General features: G+C 43.5%; 2 protein-coding genes across 3 annotated transcripts in view; both read left to right on the forward strand.

The window, feature by feature from the left end:
• Positions 1 to 861: 861 nt before the first annotated feature.
• Positions 862 to 8,843, forward strand: si:dkey-177p2.18 (phospholipase B1, membrane-associated). Its single transcript, XM_062551371.1, has 13 exons — positions 862 to 995; positions 1,324 to 1,414; positions 2,123 to 2,181; positions 2,664 to 2,731; positions 4,147 to 4,257; positions 4,730 to 4,781; positions 4,900 to 4,980; positions 5,298 to 5,363; positions 5,741 to 5,832; positions 6,693 to 6,774; positions 7,397 to 7,498; positions 7,844 to 7,939; positions 8,676 to 8,843. The coding sequence occupies exons 1-13, from the start codon at positions 942 to 944 to the stop codon at positions 8,841 to 8,843; spliced, it is 1,122 nt and encodes a 373-aa protein (XP_062407355.1). The 5' UTR covers positions 862 to 941.
• A 4,630-nt stretch (positions 8,844 to 13,473) lies between these two features.
• The window catches only part of chga (chromogranin A), an 11,495-nt gene continuing 6,446 nt past the window's right edge, over positions 13,474 to 18,522 (forward strand). For both annotated transcript variants that reach the window (XR_009940918.1, XM_062550356.1), the window contains exons 1-5: positions 13,474 to 13,711; positions 14,120 to 14,163; positions 15,483 to 15,576; positions 17,334 to 17,402; positions 17,987 to 18,088. Coding sequence is in view for 1 of the 2 variants with exons in the window: in XM_062550356.1 (XP_062406340.1) it covers positions 13,666 to 13,711; positions 14,120 to 14,163; positions 15,483 to 15,576; positions 17,334 to 17,402; positions 17,987 to 18,088 (355 nt within the window). In the remaining variant the exon portion in view is untranslated. The remainder of the gene's footprint in view (positions 13,712 to 14,119; positions 14,164 to 15,482; positions 15,577 to 17,333; positions 17,403 to 17,986; positions 18,089 to 18,522) is intronic.

The following is an 18,522-nucleotide window of genomic DNA, read 5'->3' on the forward strand; positions in this document are numbered from 1 at the left end:
TCCAGGTTAGATAGCTGTTGCCCCTCAGGTGCCAAATTGTCCATGATTGCTAATTTCCCCTCTATGACATGCCATTTATGCATTTCATTTTCAGCGAATGCCTCCTCATTGATGTATTTTCTATCTCTGTATTTTTCCGCTTGTGCGTGTGGAGTTGCTGCTTTCCCAGACTTCCCAGTAACTTCCCGGTCTCTGTTCCTCGCTGCTTACGTGACGCGGAGCTCTTTTTCAGTGGCGCACGGCTGGACTTTGTCACAGTTATTTTGGGTGGGGGAGATCCGGGGGTCCTGCGAATATAATGGCCCGGCTCGCCCTCGCGTGTCACATTGTGCTCTACGCCAGCAACGCTGGACCATGGAGTGGCTTTTGATCGCCGTGGTAACATGCGTGCTAGCCCCCTTCCCTGGCAAAGGTAAAACGCGCTGGAACCAACTGGAGTCGAGTCAGGGCTCAGTGACATATTCGGTATTGCGCTCGTAGTGTGTGTGTGTGTGTGTGTGTGTGTGTGTGTGTGTGTGTGCGTGTGTGTGAGATTGTGGGTTTTTTCTCCTGAAACACACCAGCACAAGCTTTTGGTGAGCACACATGTAGTTGAGGGGGAGGGGGGAGGTGGTTGGCATAGTGCGATTGTGTGAGCCCGTACGCTTGTCTGCACCTGCATTTTTTTTTAGCTTTGTGGGACCAATAGAATCAAAACAGGAAAGAAAAACCCCTCTTCAAACATGGCCCCTAGCAGCGAAGCAGAGGATTATGGGTGTCACTATGGATGAAGGAAGCCATGTTTGAAAGAGGAACCTCATTCTCTACCACTGAGGCCGTCCACTGTGTTCAGTGTCATGGGAATGTCAATGGCTCCTGCCCTGTTGGCCGTGTGTTAGTCGGGATACGCAGGGATGAAGAGGAATTAAGGATGTTTCCCTCCTTTCTAAGGCAGCGATTGGATGTGGGAGTACGAAGAGGGACTGAGGCACTACAGTGAAGAGGCTCTTAAAAGGGTACTATCGGATACTTTTTTCCCTTCTTCTCATGATCATTGGTCAAAATCAGGAAGTTGTCTTGAATGAAGGGGGCTCTAGGATGCCACAGACTTTGTTTACTTGGTGCTCAGTGTGATGGATTACTGTATGAAGTATTCTGCTGGCATTTAGATGTGTCTGTGTCTTGATACAACACAGAAAAGGCTATGGGATGAGATGTGGTATTTGCAGTGAGACTAGAGATATAAACTGTGAGTTCCGGTAGCTGAGCAGCTCAGACCCTATAAGCGGGTGGCACATAAACCTCTGCTGTCCTGTTCCTGCCCTGTGGCTGTGCTTCCTTCAGGAGTTTCCGGAGAAAACCCGGCCCGCCGACTTCAAGCATCCTCATTTCCAGTGCACCGACATGACTCCCTCCCCCTCTGTCCCCACCTCAGGTGAGGCACACATGGCTCGGACAACAGCTCCTGTCCACTTTATTCATCTCATTTTGAATGGAGGGGCAAAGTGCAGCGGTGCAGTCAATGAGCAGCGTGTCTTGTGCACAAACTAAAAGCTATTATGTGGCTTGTGAGAGTTTTGAGCTGACCCATTGATGGGACAACTGCTTAGGATCTTGCTCACGGTGTTAAACTCCCAAATAGATTTTGCCAGCTTATTGAATTAGCCTTAGTTAGAAAGTTTAAAATGCCTTTATTCTACTACTACTTATTCTACTTGGTAGCTTTTCATTTTTTGATACTAAGTAAGCCTTTGACCAAAGAGCACCATCTAGCACTATCACAAATTCCAGGTAGCACTCCAGCTCAACAATCTTTCATTGTAGCCTTAGTTAGACTTCAAACTTTGCACGTCATTAAAATCGAGACCTTTACAGTGATGACTGTTCAGTACAGATGTCTTAGGGATTTAATTAAAAATAAAAGTCTCCTTATCAGCAGTAACTGTCACGATTGCTCCTGTGCAGCTCCTTGCTGGTGTTATCAAAGGAGTCACATGTGTGACGTTCTTGGTCTGCAGCTAGCTCTGATTATGATTCCTTGTCAGCTCCTAGAAGAACTCAGAATAGGCTATGCAGGCTGCCTTTTAAGTGTCTGCTTGGATGACTCCCCCCCTCTTTCTGTTTCTCTCTCTGTCTGTGGCAGTGGAAATGGTGAAGGCTGCAGACATCAAAGTGATAGCGGCACTTGGAGACTCGCTGACTGTGAGTTGCTCGGCTGATATCCCTGATATCCCTGATATCCCTGATATTACATTAGTAACACCCACTGTGATGCCTGATGTGTAATTATGCAGGGTGTGATGAAGTTAACGGCTTGTTCATAAAATGAGTGAATTGATTTCAGGTAAGTTTGCGAGTGCCTGCAGACACACAGCACTCTCCTCAGGACCATCTTTGTGTCTGTGGGGGACAGTTTCCTGTTGACAACGTGTCGAGTTCTAATTATGAACATAATCTGTGTCAGGGCCATCTGTTGTGATGGAAACAGAACACTGCCGTGAACATTTGGAGAGGAAGTCCTCTATTCACAAATTGACTTACTAAGGTTATGGATGAGATTTTCAAATCAGTTTTACTTGATATTGTTTGTTGTGACAGCTAGCCGAGGAGACAGTGTTTTCAATTGAACACAACAAACTTGAGTCTGAGAATGCGCTAATTCAATTGCTTGTCTGACTTTGCAGACAGCCATTGGTGCGAATGCAACGAACGTCCTGGGAATACCTATAGAATTCCGTCATGTGTCATGGAGGCAAGTTGTCTTCGGTCACTACACTCTTGATCAATGACTGTGTTTTCTGAGGGTGAATTTATTTCGCCATGTCTGACGGTCCTTAAACTAGGGGTTGTGATGTGATGTGATTAGTAATTTTATACTGGTTGTTTGCTAGCACTTCTTTTGAGAGACTGTCCAAGCAGGTTCAGTAATAATTTCCTTTTTTGTGGTGTTTGTTTGGATCTCATAGCATTGGAGGCCATGGAACCTTTGAAGATGTCATCACGCTTGCAAGTGAGTTCCACTTGTAGTGCTGTATTCTGTCCACATTTGCAGACTGCAAATTCACTCCCTCTCTCTCTCCCTCCCTCCCTCCCTCTCTCCATATCTTCATCTCTCTGTTGGTTTTCCTCTCCCCTTCTCCTTGTCTCACTCTCTCACACTTGCAGACTGCAAACACACTGTAAAAGACCAGCCCATCCATTCAGAGAGCTGTCTCCAGTCTTACGCAGTACATTTTAAAAACAATAGAGTGTTCTTGAAATCTTTGGTAGGTGACAGAAAAGAAAACTGTTTTCCTCTGGGCACACACAACGCATGACCATGCATACCGTTTGCAGTGGAAAAACATGCTTTTTGGAGGATCTTGGGAGAGATTGTCAATGGCTTCTGTGGTATAATTGTTAAGTTTCTCATTTAATGAAATGTTTACTTTAATCATGCATATGTGCTAGGAGAATATGGTTCCCTTCATTCTCCTTTGTCCATGAAGCCTCCTGCTGTGGGAATCATTAGTGAGAAGTATGTTTTTTGTACAGTATCTGATGGTGCTGATCCCAGGGGGATACCAATACAAACACACATTAGGGGGATTTGTAAATATTCTTCTCTCCGTTAATACCAGCTGGTTAGATGGATCACTGTATGGGGGGTGGCATCTTGTGATTTTTCCATGGGTGCTATGGTATCTCAGCCACAGGCACAGATATGTGGGCTTGTTGCTTTGACATTTCATGTGGGTAGCATGCTCTTGGTATGGAGAATAAAGCTGCAGTCTCACACCAAGTTGTCTTGGAGTAATTTTGACCATACTTCCATGGGATACTCAAAGGGAAGTTTCTTGCTCAATTTGTTTTTTTAAAGACTTTTAAAAGAGCATACAATCTTGATCATGTGACCACGTCATTTATTAATTAAAAGAAAAATAGAAAAGGATTCACAAAAAGATATGGCTGTAAGCCATGATATTGTTGGAAAAAAGTTATTAGCCTACGTTTAATTTATTTAATTGGTTAACTAAGGTATTTGATTACGTATCTGTTTATTTTGATACTCAAAGGCCTTGACAGAAATGTTAACCAGTATCAAGTAAAGTAAGGCTTCTAAATTTGAAAAAATGGTACTGTTCTTAGAACAGTCAGTCACATTTGTTTTTCCCCAGACATTATCAGGCTCTTCAACCCTGACCTGATTGGTCCAGCTCCCACCAAGACGGTCCACGGTACCCCTGCACCCCTCAGTGAGACCGGCTTCAACCTGGCCGTCACTGGACACAACACATTGTGAGTGTTGTCATGACAATCCATCGGTCTGTGAATTTCCTTGTTTTTGAGTATTTCCCAGTTTGTCGAGAAAATCACATACAGTGGGGAAACAAAATGATAATTTGAATGTCATCTTGTCTCAGGACACTCTCAGATATTTATATTCTGTGTAGGTAAAGTTCCTTTTAAAATGTCTTTTTATTACTTTCAGCCTAAGTAAATACAGAGGAATACATTCCGACCCGCGTAATTTATCCTTGTCCATTTACAGCCTCAGTGTTGTCAGTAATAAATAATGGTTGCATTTGTGCAGGAAGGAAGCTGTTGTGCATCATCTTCAGACAGTCTATTTATTGATCGTGATCAGAATGATTTAACGGGTTATCTTGATTGCATATATTGAGATAAGGCAATGTAAGGGCAGTGTTGTATTAAGTGTGAATATGTTTATGTTTGCGCATTTAAACTTTGATGAATGCCTCTCTTTCAGTAATCTCCCTGGACAGGTCAGACATCTCATTGACACTCTGAAAACATACCAGGTAAAATCATAAGTACATCATAGCTATATTTGGAAATAGTAACGTTTTGCTGTTTGTGGAAAATGCCATTTGTAAGAAATTCTTTGAAGCTTTAAACAGAACCTGTGTGATGCTGCAGGGCATAGATTTTGATGAAGATTGGAAGCTTCTGACCATCCTTATAGGCATGAATGACATCTGTGATTACTGCAAAGACAAGGTATGGCTAACGGACAGGAGCGAAGTTGTGTTGTCTCTCCAGAGTTCTGTGCACTGAAGTTTAGAGACCACGTCACCACACGTGTTCACCTCAGTTCTACTGCTTGATGCTGAATCACCACATTCAGAGCGACAGCAGTTTCTCTACTGGGACAGCCTTCAGAGATTTTCCCAATTTATTTATACATACAATATATATATTTATATAATATTGACTGCCACACAAGAAAGCCGTCAACAAATGCTGCCAGCAGGTGAAGTGCCTTGGCTGATTGGAATGGCACATTTCATATTTCATCTTCTGCCTTCTTCTTTCAGTCCCTCTTTTCAGTGGAAAACTTCATCTACTACATGACCGTGTCCTTGGAAATGCTGATGAACGAGGTGAGATTTCTGCTTTGATCGCAGTCAGTGGAATAGATCATCCATATCTACACTACTTTGTATATCTGTACATCTTCAACTTGTCCAAGTTTCTTGCTTTAGTTTTAGTTTTTTTGTCTGGTGCTCTCTTGGAAAAGGCCGTTCTGTTTGTAACTGTCGTGAATGTTTTTTTTTTCTCCCTAAATACATGCCATGTACATTTACATATATTCAGCAAAGTACACGCTAAGATATACAAACACAAGATAAGATAAGATGCATACATTTTTGAGTAACACATCACAGGAAATATAGTCCCAGATACAAGACACAAGATACAAGCTGGAAGAAGATACAAAACGCTGGATGAAAATACATTGTGCTGTGTGTTCCGGTAGGTTCCACGGATGATAGTGAACGTGGTGCAGATTCTGCCTATGGAGACCCTAAGGGAGGTGCAGAAACCCACCCCAGGCTGCCTGCTCCAGAGGTATTTGACCTTTCACCCCACGTCATGTGACCGCGACTAGGCTGGCCGGCTAAAACAATCACCATTGGTCATATCTGACCTTTGTGCATGCTTGACTCTCATGCTCTCTGAATGACAAATACTTCTCGTAGAGTAGTGGCCCCTCAACAGCAGAGGCCTCAGTGCTAACTTGGCAATAAGTGGATGAAAAAGGCCATTTCCGAAGATTGATGATCTTTAACTACGAGTGTAAAGCGTAATGATCACCGTTCAGGCCAGTGAACACTGATGTCTCTGTCCTTGTCAGCAGTTTTATCCACTTTTATACTCTACCAACCACTACAGAATATAATGTTCACAATTGGGGTGAATGCCAAGGGTTTTTATGACTGTTTTAGTGCTTCATTCCTCAGGGAGCTAAACCACCCTGTGGTGCAATGACAAACTGTACAATGAGCTGTACAATGACTGATCACTGGAATACTACAAAATAGCAGAATTTCCTTTTTTTCCAGTCCTTTTGTATGCTTTAACCCCCTTGGATGAATATCACAAACTTGTTTATTACAAACTTGTATGTTATACGATTGCTATACCAAGCGTGCATTATGCTCAAAATGTATGCAAATATAACATGTTGTAATTGCATCCCAAAACACAAATGTAGTCATTTCCTTTTTTTTGTATTTGCTTTCCTGTGAGTTCAATTCAAACACATTGGGTTGGATTCATGTATGTGGATTATGCCTAGTCCTCATCTAAAAGAGAACGTCAATGGAGATTTCCATTGAAAAAGCCTTTTTGTCTGGGACCAGGCTTAATCCACGTACGGGAAACCGGGCCTTTGTGTCTGGAAATGCGTTTGGTTCTGTTTTGTGCAGGTCTTTCTGTTCCTGTTTAGTGAAGCCAGCGACCGGCTCAGCTGATCTGAAGGAACTGGTGTCGGTCAACCTGGAGTTTCAGGTGTGTCACTCCTACTTTAGGCACACGCCACCCCATGATACTCAGAGGACGCATTGGGAGACTTGTTTATGCATTCATTAAAGCATTAAAGGAGAACTCAACTCAGAACGCAATTTTTCACATGGATCTCTGTTTGTCGCGGTCATCGAGTACTGTCAATATGGAAGAAAATCGGCACTACATATTAGGAGTTCCTGCAGCTACAGTGCTACACTCTGGGGTCATGCTTTTAAAGCCCCCCTTTTGTAAATACCGAGAGTACTCAGTGACCTCAAGAAACAGATTTATGTGAAAAGTTCTCCTTTAATGAATGCATAAACAAGTGCAAATGCAAAAACTGTTGACATGCACTGACATGCATGACATACCAGTTGAGTTACTGCAGGTCTGGCCAATCAAATGAAAAGAGAGAATGCAATTATAGAGCTTGGTGGGGAAAAAAGAATAAGACCCACATTAGTAATCTACCCAGAATTAGTGATGATCATTTTGACCTACTTGTCCCATTCTTTCCACATATTCACCAGCGCATGTAGCTTCTGAGAGCTCCTACTGTAGTTTAGCAGGGCATGAAGGCCCTGGTGAATCGTACCCTAACTCTCTCCTCCGCCCACCCACGCAGAAACGGCTGGAGCAGCTGCTCTACACAGATCGATTCTTCAAGACGGACTTTGCCGTGGTCCTTCAACCCTTCCTCAAATATGCGGATCCTCCACGGCTTCCGGTACGAATAGCAAAACATGTAGTTCACCTTCTAAAACATTTTCCAAAATGTAGCCCTGTACATAGCAAAAGGAAGTCTTTTGCCACTTCAATGAAATAAGCCCTGTTTTTTAATAACCTTCAGTATGCCCTGTATGAATGTCTGTATTCATCTTGTTTATTTCTCTCTTGTGTTGACATTTTGAGCAGCCAGTCAAATCATTTGAAATGTTTATATTTATGTAACATTTTGAGGCTATGACTTCAGGTTTGCAAAGATAACTTGTTATCAAACTGTCAAAACATTTTGGAGCAGTAATGTCAATCCTTTTCCTCTCCTCTTGATGTCTTGAACGTCCACTGTCAGAATGGGAAGATTGACATGAGCTTCTTCACACCAGACTGTTTCCACTTCACCATGAAAGGACACGAAGAGCTGGCCAAGGGCCTTTGGAACAACATGGTGCGATAGTGTTTATATGAGTCATACTCTTTTACTGAAGCCACCACAGGTTATTCCTAACATAGCTTTCTTTCACTGTTAAGGAAGGATGTCCCACTCTACGCAAACCAAAAATGACCGAAAACATTATATAATATAATTATGGTTGGATGATTGTCATGGCTTTCTCTGACATTTGTTGACATTTTTGAAAATTGTCATTTGTACAGTTCCAAGCTGAGGGAGAAAAGTTCATGGTAGAGAGTTTCTCTAACCCCATTCCACTAAGATGTCCACCACCGGTGAGCACACATCCAGTCTGGGCATCTTAACAGCCCACAGCGCAGTCCACGGTCACTTACCGTAATTTCCCGACTATTAGCCGCGGCTTGTACATTGATTTTGCAAAATTTCTTCAGCTATGAGGTTTATACATGGGGGCAGTTAATATGGTGTTAATAAGGTTTTGTTTCTTTTAACTTGCATAAAACACTGTCCCGTACACAGGACTACACAATGCGGCTTATATGCGGGAAATTACTGTACAGGCTCCCGTACTGGCTCACACTAACAGGCCTGATAGAGTTCAGGCGTGGTGCCTTAATTCAGGCTTGAGCTCAGCCATGTATGATGTCAAGAAAGGCTATTCTCTACATTGTCTTTCAATGTATTTGGATCATTTCAGGCACAGATCATTTCCTGTCTCTCAGCCCTGCACTAACCTGTCTGCCATGTTTCTGTCCTCTCCCACGTGAAGGATCACCCTTTCATCTTCACCAAGCCCAGTGCCGTGGAGAACGGGCAGACCACGACTCCATCAGAAGACGTCTCGACCTCCAGCGGGCAGAGGGCCTCGGCGCTCAGCTGTCTCTTGCCCCTCACCTACCTCCTCCTTCGGACTACCGTGGCTCTCACCTGCCTGTGACGCTCTGGACCACTGACCCAGAGCTGGACACGTTCTTAGTGATTGTTGTCTGACTGTTTTGAAGTGCTTTCCGAAACGAGGCTTTGACCATTTGATGTAAATATTTCTTTCAAGGTCTTTTTTCACTCTGTACAACCGTAATCTCTGTAGTGACCACTAGAGGTCGATTTCACATTTGTGCCGTCACACTGCCGTCGCTCCTAACCCTTGCGATGGCCAGTACTGGCACGTGGTGAGAAGTCAGTTGTCGATAGATAGGAAAGCCGTCGGGTCTACCACTCCTATGAAATGTGATGTGCTTTTTGCTTTTGCCAGTGTGGAAGCTGTTCCTTTTTTTCATATCATAATCTATGCACTAAATCTCAACAGAGGGTAATCACACTCCAGTCATGTCCAAAAAGAGGGGACATTTGAACCATCTCTAAAACATCATATCTTGATCAGGAAGCGGTCGGGCTAATTGGAGGTTAGACAGGGACCAGGTGCAAGTCAGATTTAGCCCCAATGTAATGCAGTTCTAATTTGTTTACGGATGAAAAGTAATTACGTAAGCTTTTTCTGGTTCAGGGGCAGCACGGGTTTCAAACTCATTAAGTGGCTGGAAGCAGAAAGGAAAGGGAAATCTGTGGAAAGAACAATAGCGCGGCTTCTAAAAGCAGGTCCTGCGTAAAGGTAAACCAGACCAGGGGCACGCCGCACCCCCGACTAATGAGATAACCGCATTTGGAGGCTGCAACCTGAGACGTGCTCTCAGGCTCCCCCCCTCTCCCCCCAACAGAACACCGGTCCCTCGACTCCAGTGACATCTCACGTCGAAATACACAATGAGGGCCTGCTTAAGCCACTTACGGACACCAACCTGCAGCGGAAATGAAAGAATAAAAGAACGTTTTGTTATGCCTATGCCTCCGATGAAAAACGTCTATTTGATATCTATGAAAGGTGTTGCCCCATACGAACATCTCTAACCTGTGCTATGTTGGTGACTGGAGATTCCATTCCAGAGCTAACACTGCTCTCTGTCTTGCCCTAATGGCCTGGGCTGTTTGTTTAAGCCTGACAGTAGGTTTCAAATATTTGAATAGCTTACACCTGCTTGAAAATAGGTTTTCCATTACTTCCAGTATGTTCTAAACCATTCAAATCTCTGTATACGTTTAAGATTAAACAGGCTGAAATACAGACTCATAAAGTCACTAAATGATGATGATGATGATGATACTAATAATGGTTATTATTATTATTATTATATTATTTGCAAATGACAATGAAAAACCTTAGAACGTATTGTGAAATTGCCCACTGCTAAAGCCTACAGCTTTAGTATAGATTATCTATGAAAGATCTTCACGTCTAAGGTTAATAATATGATATCCAAGGTCATTTGATCCATTGTGACCATTTTTTTTAAACATTTGAGGGTCCATGATAGGTGTGTGTGTTCAGTATATTTTTGAATGAATGCAAAGCTATGTGAAAAAGACCATTAAGTACTTAAACAGTTTAAGGTTAATTGAGTGAGATCAGGTCATTATTTATGGCATATAATGTTCATGGAGGCTACAAGTTGAGGCTTGCTTAAAAAAATACACTGGAATCACTGAGATGCTTTTTGTCAATACAGAACAACAGAAAGAGACGTCAGTGCAGAACAGAAGTTTGAATGGAGTTCAGCATTACTGACCAGTGACTGGGCATCTAATGGTAAATTGCAGCTCAGGTGATTACATGAGTTCTGTGTGAGTTCCTGTGGAGACTGGCCATGCCGTTTGTGTCTAATCATTTCACCAATACTTCTGACAACTACTTTCCACTGCCCACAGAAACAGTTGACTCACTGATGCTGTACTCATAAGAAGGCCTTTCTCATGTGCTAAATGGAAAAGCATTTAGATGGAGTTACAATGGAAAGCAAGGACAGTCAGTAAAACACTGGTTTCAAGCAGGTGCGCTCAGATTTTTGCCTGTCTGAATGTGCAGGTGATTTCTATATTAAGCAGGGACGTATGCGCCCTGTTTTGTCTTTTGAAAGCCTGGCTTAAGCAAACAGCACTGTAGCCACATTTGATACCAGGCAAACAGCACTCATGGGTGATGGCAAATTCCCTTTATTATGTCAGCGATTATCATCTTTGCTGATAGAGAAATAGGAAATTTGATACTGGAAAAAAAACATCACACAAACTACTGTCTGGCTTGCTTCTGATTAAAGCTTTTTAATTAAAGCCAATGTCCATGCGAGACTGATTCAATTTAATCCTTAGAGCGTGTCAACGCATTTGTTGTAATACAGAAACAGTGAACATCTGAAATTTAGAGTTGTATGACGTATTGTTTTTGTTACAGGTGAAAAGACAATGAGCCTCCAACCAAACATGCCACCAATATTACAACGCACTGTGCACCTCAACTGTGGTGTATGGTTTCAAAGAAATACTGGTGCCTTCAAACGACTGGAACGGTTGAATATCATAGTATCTGAGTCACTCTGAAGGAAAAAACAGTATTTGCAAAGATGAAAAAAAGAAATACACAAGAAACCATTGGCTCTCACACTATTCTTTGTTCTAGCAAGCCAACTGCTTTTCAAAGAGTCTGATGAATCTCAAATCTACAGACACATGCAGCCTTCCTGCAAAGAACTAAAGTGAGTCACAGATTCTTCTTTTTTGGCAGAAGCGCAGATTGCGGAATGACGCTCTGACACATCCTGCATTTAATAAAGGCCAAGACCAATGGGACTAGATAGTCAAATCTCCCACTCCACAACTAACCAGATTTTAATACGTGTTGCATCACCGATCACACGCATGATAAGCGCCTAGGATGAATTCAGGGCATGAAAGCAAGGGAATCTGCCGTGGAAATTAAACGGTGTCCTGAAGTGCATAAATCACATGGGGTGACAGGTAACGGACATTTTAATCTGTGAGAAAGCAAAACGGGCCTAGAGGAAATTAAATACATAGGCCTACTCCGTTTGACGACTATTTATCATAATTTGGTATCACCTGGCCACTGGTTGCCATGCGTTTAACAAGTATGAGCTTTCTGTGTGCTTTGGTGTCATGTCAGGTTGCATAGAAAATAAGATGAAAATGAGATGAGACCGTATTAGCCTTTTGTTTAATGTCAACATAAGGTGACAGGTGTTAATTATGATTTTTTAATGGATCTTCACCAGGTTATTCGGGAGAAGGAAATATAAAAAAGAGAATGGTAGAGAATGCAATACCAAATGAATAATTCTCTCTCTCTCTCTCTCTCTCTCTCTCTCTCTCTCTCTCTCTCTCTCTCTGTCTCTGTCTGTCCATCTATACATCTATAGACCTATATCTTTGGGTATGGTTGCCCTGTCTGCTTGTCTCAAAATACCTACTTCATCTGTTTATCCCATGCACCCCTCCTAAATGCTGAGACACACACACACACACACACACACACACACACACAGAAGAAGGTATCATATTGAGTCACGCAACATTTTCCATTATGTCCATATGTGACATTTGTCTATTTGTTTAGAAAACAGAGTAGAGGGAGACTGGCATTGGTGAGGTAATATCCTGTATTTTTAACAAGCAGTGTCCTAGCAACCCATCCTTTTCAGACAATAGATACTAGTGGTAGTCTGCAGAGGAGCTTACATGTTCTTTGTCTCGTTTAGAACTGCTACCACAGAGACAGGCTTAAATACGTGTAATGATCTGTTTACTGACGCAAGGCTATATGTTTTTTTTTTAAAAAGTCCAGAGGGGGGATTTTTCCAATCACAACAATTCATTCTATGATATCATTATAATATCATGGCTTTGGAATCTCAACAGACATGTGAAAAGTTTGGTTATAACAAAAGCAACTCCCTCCCTCTGAATGTCTGTCTGTGCATGTGTCTAAAATACCCAGAGTGTTTTAGATTTTACATTTCAGGCGGATACTTAACCATGTCCATATTTCCATGACGGCCATAGACACATATGGCTCCCCTGTGTACTCTTCATCATAGTGCTGATTGAATCCAGTGAGGCAGTAATGTAATGAAGTCTAGGCAACAGACGCATAGTGGCTAAGGAGCTGGGCTAGCATGCAATGAAAAGGTGCAGGTTCAATTCTCGGCTTCCACTGTTGTGCCTTTGAGCATGGGACAATGGCCCTTGTAATGTAAACTAATTACAAGTCACTAAATGAATGAATGTAAATGATCAGTGTATATGTTATGCAGTGTCTTTGTTGGTGCATGCTCTCCTTTTGGAGTTTGCTCCATTTTGGTAATGGCTCAATCCCCAAATTAAATTTGCAAAACCTCTGGAAAAACATGTATTTTGAGGACAGCAACACAGGTCAGATTCTGATCAGCTTGATTTATAGAGGGACTCCCCTTCACTCACTCACTCACTCACTCACTCACTCACACACACACACACACACACACACACACACACACACACACACACACACACACACACACACACACACACACACACACACACACTCACACACACACACCTTACTCTATCTCAGGCAAAGGTGTTCTGCTAGCACTCCAACAGAGGTGATGTCATTTCCTTTCTCTCTCACATCCTATAAAATGCAGGTGTTGTTGCAGTAAGTAGCTCGTAGAGCCCTGGCAGAGTAGCGGTACGTTGTTTCTGCACCTCGTGCCTCAGAACCAACCAGAACACCCAAGTTCCGTAGAGAATGCGTCCATGAGAACAGCCCCCTTGTTCACTCTTTCGGTTCCAACAGAGCAAAGTTAAAAGTAGTCACAGAGGTCTGTCGCTTCACATCTCAACGGCGATTGCATCGTATTGTCAACGCTACAATGATTACGACGGGATGCCTTGTGTTAATGGCTCTGGTTAATTACGGTAAGCGAATGGCATTTCGAAACATTAGCTTTGACAATTGTGTCAAATATTCTATTCGTTTCAATCGTTTGTCAAGAGGCGAAGCGCTGCTTTGGCTCAGCACCAAGGACAGCTCCAAGTGCGGCGGAAATTTAATGGACAGCTGGAGCTGATTGCCATACATATATTTGACTAATATATGTTACAGATAGTGCATGTGAATTGTAGATATGCTATTTTCCAAACCACTTTAGATTTTATTCGAGGTATTTAAGAATTCGTTGAAATATCTGCGCTTATGGTTTCCACCCAATGCATCTAATATGCTCTGGTTTTCTGTTACACATGTCAATGTGCCATTAGACGAATCCTTCTCAGCCTTTCTGCGTTTATATAGCCTAAATGTACATTTATTCTCATCCTCTACAGTTGCTCCATTACCAGTGTCTAAAGGGGAGAATGAGGACATCAGGGTAAGACAGACCATCCCTCGAAGTTTGCATGCATTTTTACTCAGTTGGACTTAAACGTCTCAAAATGTCTTAAAAGTGAGGCTTTAACTCTGTTAATGAACATTTAAATGTTTAAACTGTAGACTAATCTACATCAAACGTACAAGAATACATGTATGAAACATGAGCAGTTAGATTAATGGTCTAAACCCACCGAACCGATGTGACAGCTCGTCTCAAGGGTGCCGCGCTCTCAGCTCGAGCTGCACAGCTTCAGGAGAGCATGAAAGAACGATAAGCTCCTGCTATCTCTTGCGCTTTTCATCTATTCAAGTTTCTTTTAAAAACTCAAACAACAACGCACCAATAAATATAAGAGACAGATTGAGGTCAATCAAAATTAATAGCCTAATCTACTATATTATACCACGAAGTATTGCATAGGCTACTGACAATTACTGTAAAGCTGACCAACCATACGCTCAGCAAGAAATCATTAGGCTACAAAAAAGCGACCAATTCAATTCCAGATGCCAAACAAAGCGATAATTCTCATTATCTGTGAGCCAATGTTATGACTGTAGCTAGGTGAAATATATTTTGCATCAAAATGTTTTTGTGTTATACAAAATCAATAGAGAGGTTCGTCTGAAATAGTAAACATTTTCCGAAGCACTTTAGCTGGTATTAAGTTGCGCTTGGATTTGATAAGCCACATGACTTTGAAAGAAATCAATACTGCCATGGACTGATATGGCAGCAGAATGTCAAATGCGTGACCCTGAAGCTTACCATCCAGTAGATGAGACCATGAGATAAACAACAAAGGCAGTGAATAAGAGATAAATAAAATCGACTTTTACTAACAATGATATGAAAGCCTTGGAAGGTTGATTAAAATGACAAATGACAGTGCAAAGTGTGACTTTTTGACCAGCTGCCAGTATGATGCAGAAGAGGTAAACAGTAAGGAGCCCAAAAAAACCCCAATTTCAAAGCCTTAGTACATTTTGTGATGTCTCCCATACGGCATTTAATGGTTATGCTACAATTCAGGATGCTCTCAAGCCAGGATGACAAATTCCTCGAGGACAAAATGGTCATAAGAGTTTAGATTCTTAGCGAGGAAAAGTTAGTACTACTTTGAAACTCACTTTGAGTCACAGATGAAAAACATTCTGGACAAAGCTCAAACTCCACTTTTGCCCGCTCCACTTCCTACACCATCAGAGTAACCATCTTTTCACTCCATTGTAAATGCAATTTGTCTGATACCTACTGTATCTGTACCTATCACTTGGTAACCACTTTTACCTGTTCATCCACCTGCCCCTTTACAGGTGATGAAGTGCATTGTGGAGGTAATCGCAGATGCTCTTTCCAGGCCACACCCCTTACCTGTCAGTCAACAGTGCCTGGATATACTAAGGACAGGTGAGCTGAGCTTCAACTCTGCTTCTCTCCTAAGAACCCCCCTGCTCCCCCACACCTCATCTCAGGCAATCCCTGTGAGAGATACAGTAGGTCTTCTGATGTTAGCGTGCTTGTTATTGTGCCCTGGAGCAGCTGCTGAGTATTGAGTGAGGATGAGGATGAGGACTTAGGTCTCTGGGCTCCGTGGCTGTATCTATATGCCCAGTGTGTCCCGGCCATTTTTTGCTCCAGTGCACACGGTCGTACAATTTGTTACCTCTCACGGTGGAGCCAGTGGGTTTGCGCTGCAGATGATTGTCTCATCATAAGTGGAGGTCATTACAGCGCACGGGTGAACGCGCTCGGATGACACAGGTATAAAAGGCTGCCAGCGCAGCACTGTGGACACCTGAGTTCATGTGTCTGCGGCTTGACCAGGTGTTCACACAACACACAATGAAAGGGGATTCATTTGTCCTCTCCCCTCTCAGTGCAGTAGCGGCCTCTGTGTGTGTGTGTGTGTGTGTGTGTGTGTGTGTTAGAGTCGGGCGTGCAAACAATTGGTAAATGCACTAACAGACACACACACACACACACACACACACACACACACACACACACACACACACACACACACACACACACACACACACACACACACACACACAGCATGATTATGTCCCTTCACGAGAGCGGTGGCTCCCTGTGGTAGTACAGCATTGCCTGATGGTGCAAACAAGCAGTCAGCAGGACCGCCTGTTCCAGAGGAGAGACCCATGTTTGCCTGAGGCCGTCCCCGCCTGATGGAGGGGGTGCCGCACAGCGGGGAGCTGGCAACTGCTACACAGCCAGTGGGGTTAGAGAGGGAATGCAGAAGTGAAAATAGTAGGCTGCTACCTGAAGTCAGCTCCCCGAGGTGCGTCGGCTTGTTGTTTCTCTTGTGGTTCTCTTTTGATACGCTGAGGTGAAGCTGCCTCGGACACGAGACGATCAAACACCTGGGCGAAAGCGAAACGCAAGCCAAGGAAAGAGAGAGAGAGAGGAAGAGAGAGAGAGATAGAAAGAAAGGGAACACTGGAGAGATGGATGGAGGGAAGAGTTTGGCAGTGAGGTGAGGTGAAAGGAGGAAGAAGAGATGGTGTGGGTGGATGAAGCGGCGGTGCTGAAAGAGTGTGAGCGTTGACTCGGCACTCTTTCTGGGTCAGCAGAAAGGCAGAAAAGCTCGACTCGGCTGTAATTTACTAGAAACACTCCCTCCCTATCTCTCTGCCATGCGCTCTCCCTCTCTTTCTCTCTCTCTATCCCTCGCTATATTTCCACCTCTCTCTTCCTCTCTCTCTCATTCTCTCTCTCTATCCCTCCCTATGTCTCCACCTTACTCTCTCCTTCTCTTTCTCTCTCTCTGTACCTCCGTTATCTCTTCGCCTTGCTCTCTCTCCCTAACTCTTTCTCTCTCTCTCTCTCTCTCTCTCTTTCACACACACACACACACACACACACACACACACTCTCTCTCTCTCTCTCTCTCTCAGAGCCCAATGATTAATTGTTTGTTGAAAGGAGAGGCTGTATATTTCAGGGCAATTAACTCTCTGAGACTGAATTGAACTGCTGAGTCCTTGCAAATGACTGACAGGCAGCTATGCATTGTGTTCATGTTACTCCCGCCAAGTCTCATAAAAACGTATAGGAAAATTACCTATTCGCTCCCATGTCTCTAGTCTTTCTCTCTTTCTATCTTTCTCTCACTCTCTTCCTCTCCTCTCTTTTTTTTGCAGATGAACGTTTGGTTTCCATCCTACGCCATCAAAACTTTCTGAAAGAGCTGCAGGATATAGCCGTGGAAGGTGAGGGAGGTTGAGCTCATCACTCCTATCAGGTCAGACAGGAATTAATGTCACGTCGGAGCTGATTGCGTTCAGAGCTAATCTTCGGTGTGTTTTCTGGGAACTGTTACGTGTCGGACCCCCGGGGTAATGAAAACCAGGGAGGGAAAAGTCCTTTAGTGTGTGTGTGTGTGGGGGGGGGGGGGGGGGAATCTAATTTCCGACAGAGAGTCTGCCCCGGACTCTTCTAATGCTGCAGTCACGGCCTGATTGGATTGAAGCTGCGGTTGATCCACTGTAATGAGAGCGGGGAGGTTTGGGTTCAGAGACCCCAAGTCCTGATTGTGCAAGTCCAAATGTGTATTTAGTGGCACCAAAATGACTCCAGCTTTTTGTCTTTGGCTGGAGCAGAACAAGAAATTAGTTGGCAGAGTCGTAGCCTCCCTGATGCTATTCCTGTTGGAACCCGACCTTCCCCACCGCCCACTATTAATAGGAATTGATAGCACCTTCTATTTCACTGTGTTCTGTTCTTCAAGGTTCAGCACAGTATATCACTTGTATGGGTATAACAGTGTGATGGATGTGCTCTCCTCATTCACCAGGAGCCAATGAGAGGGCCAAGCTGACAGAGAGCCAGGCAGATGTGACGGGTCAGGTGACCAAACTGCCCCAGGATGCTCCAGAGGAGCTAGAGGCAAATCCAGGTGAGTTGCAATAATCTGCCCCACCACTAGGGGCTGTAGAATATCATCATGCAAGTGCCTTGAATTGGCAGTTGACGGGTCAGGAGGGAGCATGTCAGTTTGGTGTGGAGGTGGATTGTGACACAAGAGTTAACGCTTTGGAGAAGTGACAGTGCAGAAGATGAGGAGATTTTGCTGAGAGAGAGAGAGACTGGAGATGAAAGAAAGAGAGAGATGGAAAGAGAGACAGTGAGTGAGAGAGAGAGAGAGAGACAGAAAGTATAACAGTATAAGAGAGACTGTGAGTAAGAGAGATTCTCTTTGATATGAAAATGAAGTCAAATCCCGTATTGAGTGCTGCTCATAGCGGGTGAGAGGAGGATAAAAGGACAGACACAGTGAGCTTAAACGGGAGGATTTACAGGAAGTGTGTGGGAGTGTTTACGCTGGGGCCA

The sequence above is a fragment of the Sardina pilchardus genome, chromosome 12 (genome assembly GCF_963854185.1).
Source record: "Sardina pilchardus chromosome 12, fSarPil1.1, whole genome shotgun sequence".
Classification (NCBI taxonomy): Eukaryota; Metazoa; Chordata; class Actinopteri; order Clupeiformes; family Clupeidae; genus Sardina; species Sardina pilchardus.

What these genes read in the sequence shown, in the direction of transcription:
- si:dkey-177p2.18 (XM_062551371.1), top strand. Translation starts at nt 942, where the DNA reads ATGTGGGAGTACGAAGAGGGACTGAGGCACTACAGTGAAGAGGCTCTT. An exon ending in ACACTCTGAAAACATACCAG is followed by an intron (nt 4,782 to 4,899) that starts GTAAAATCATAA and finishes GTGATGCTGCAG; the next exon opens with GGCATAGATTTTGATGAAGA. An exon ending in AGGGCCTTTGGAACAACATG is followed by an intron (nt 7,940 to 8,675) that starts GTGCGATAGTGT and finishes TCCCACGTGAAG; the next exon opens with GATCACCCTTTCATCTTCAC.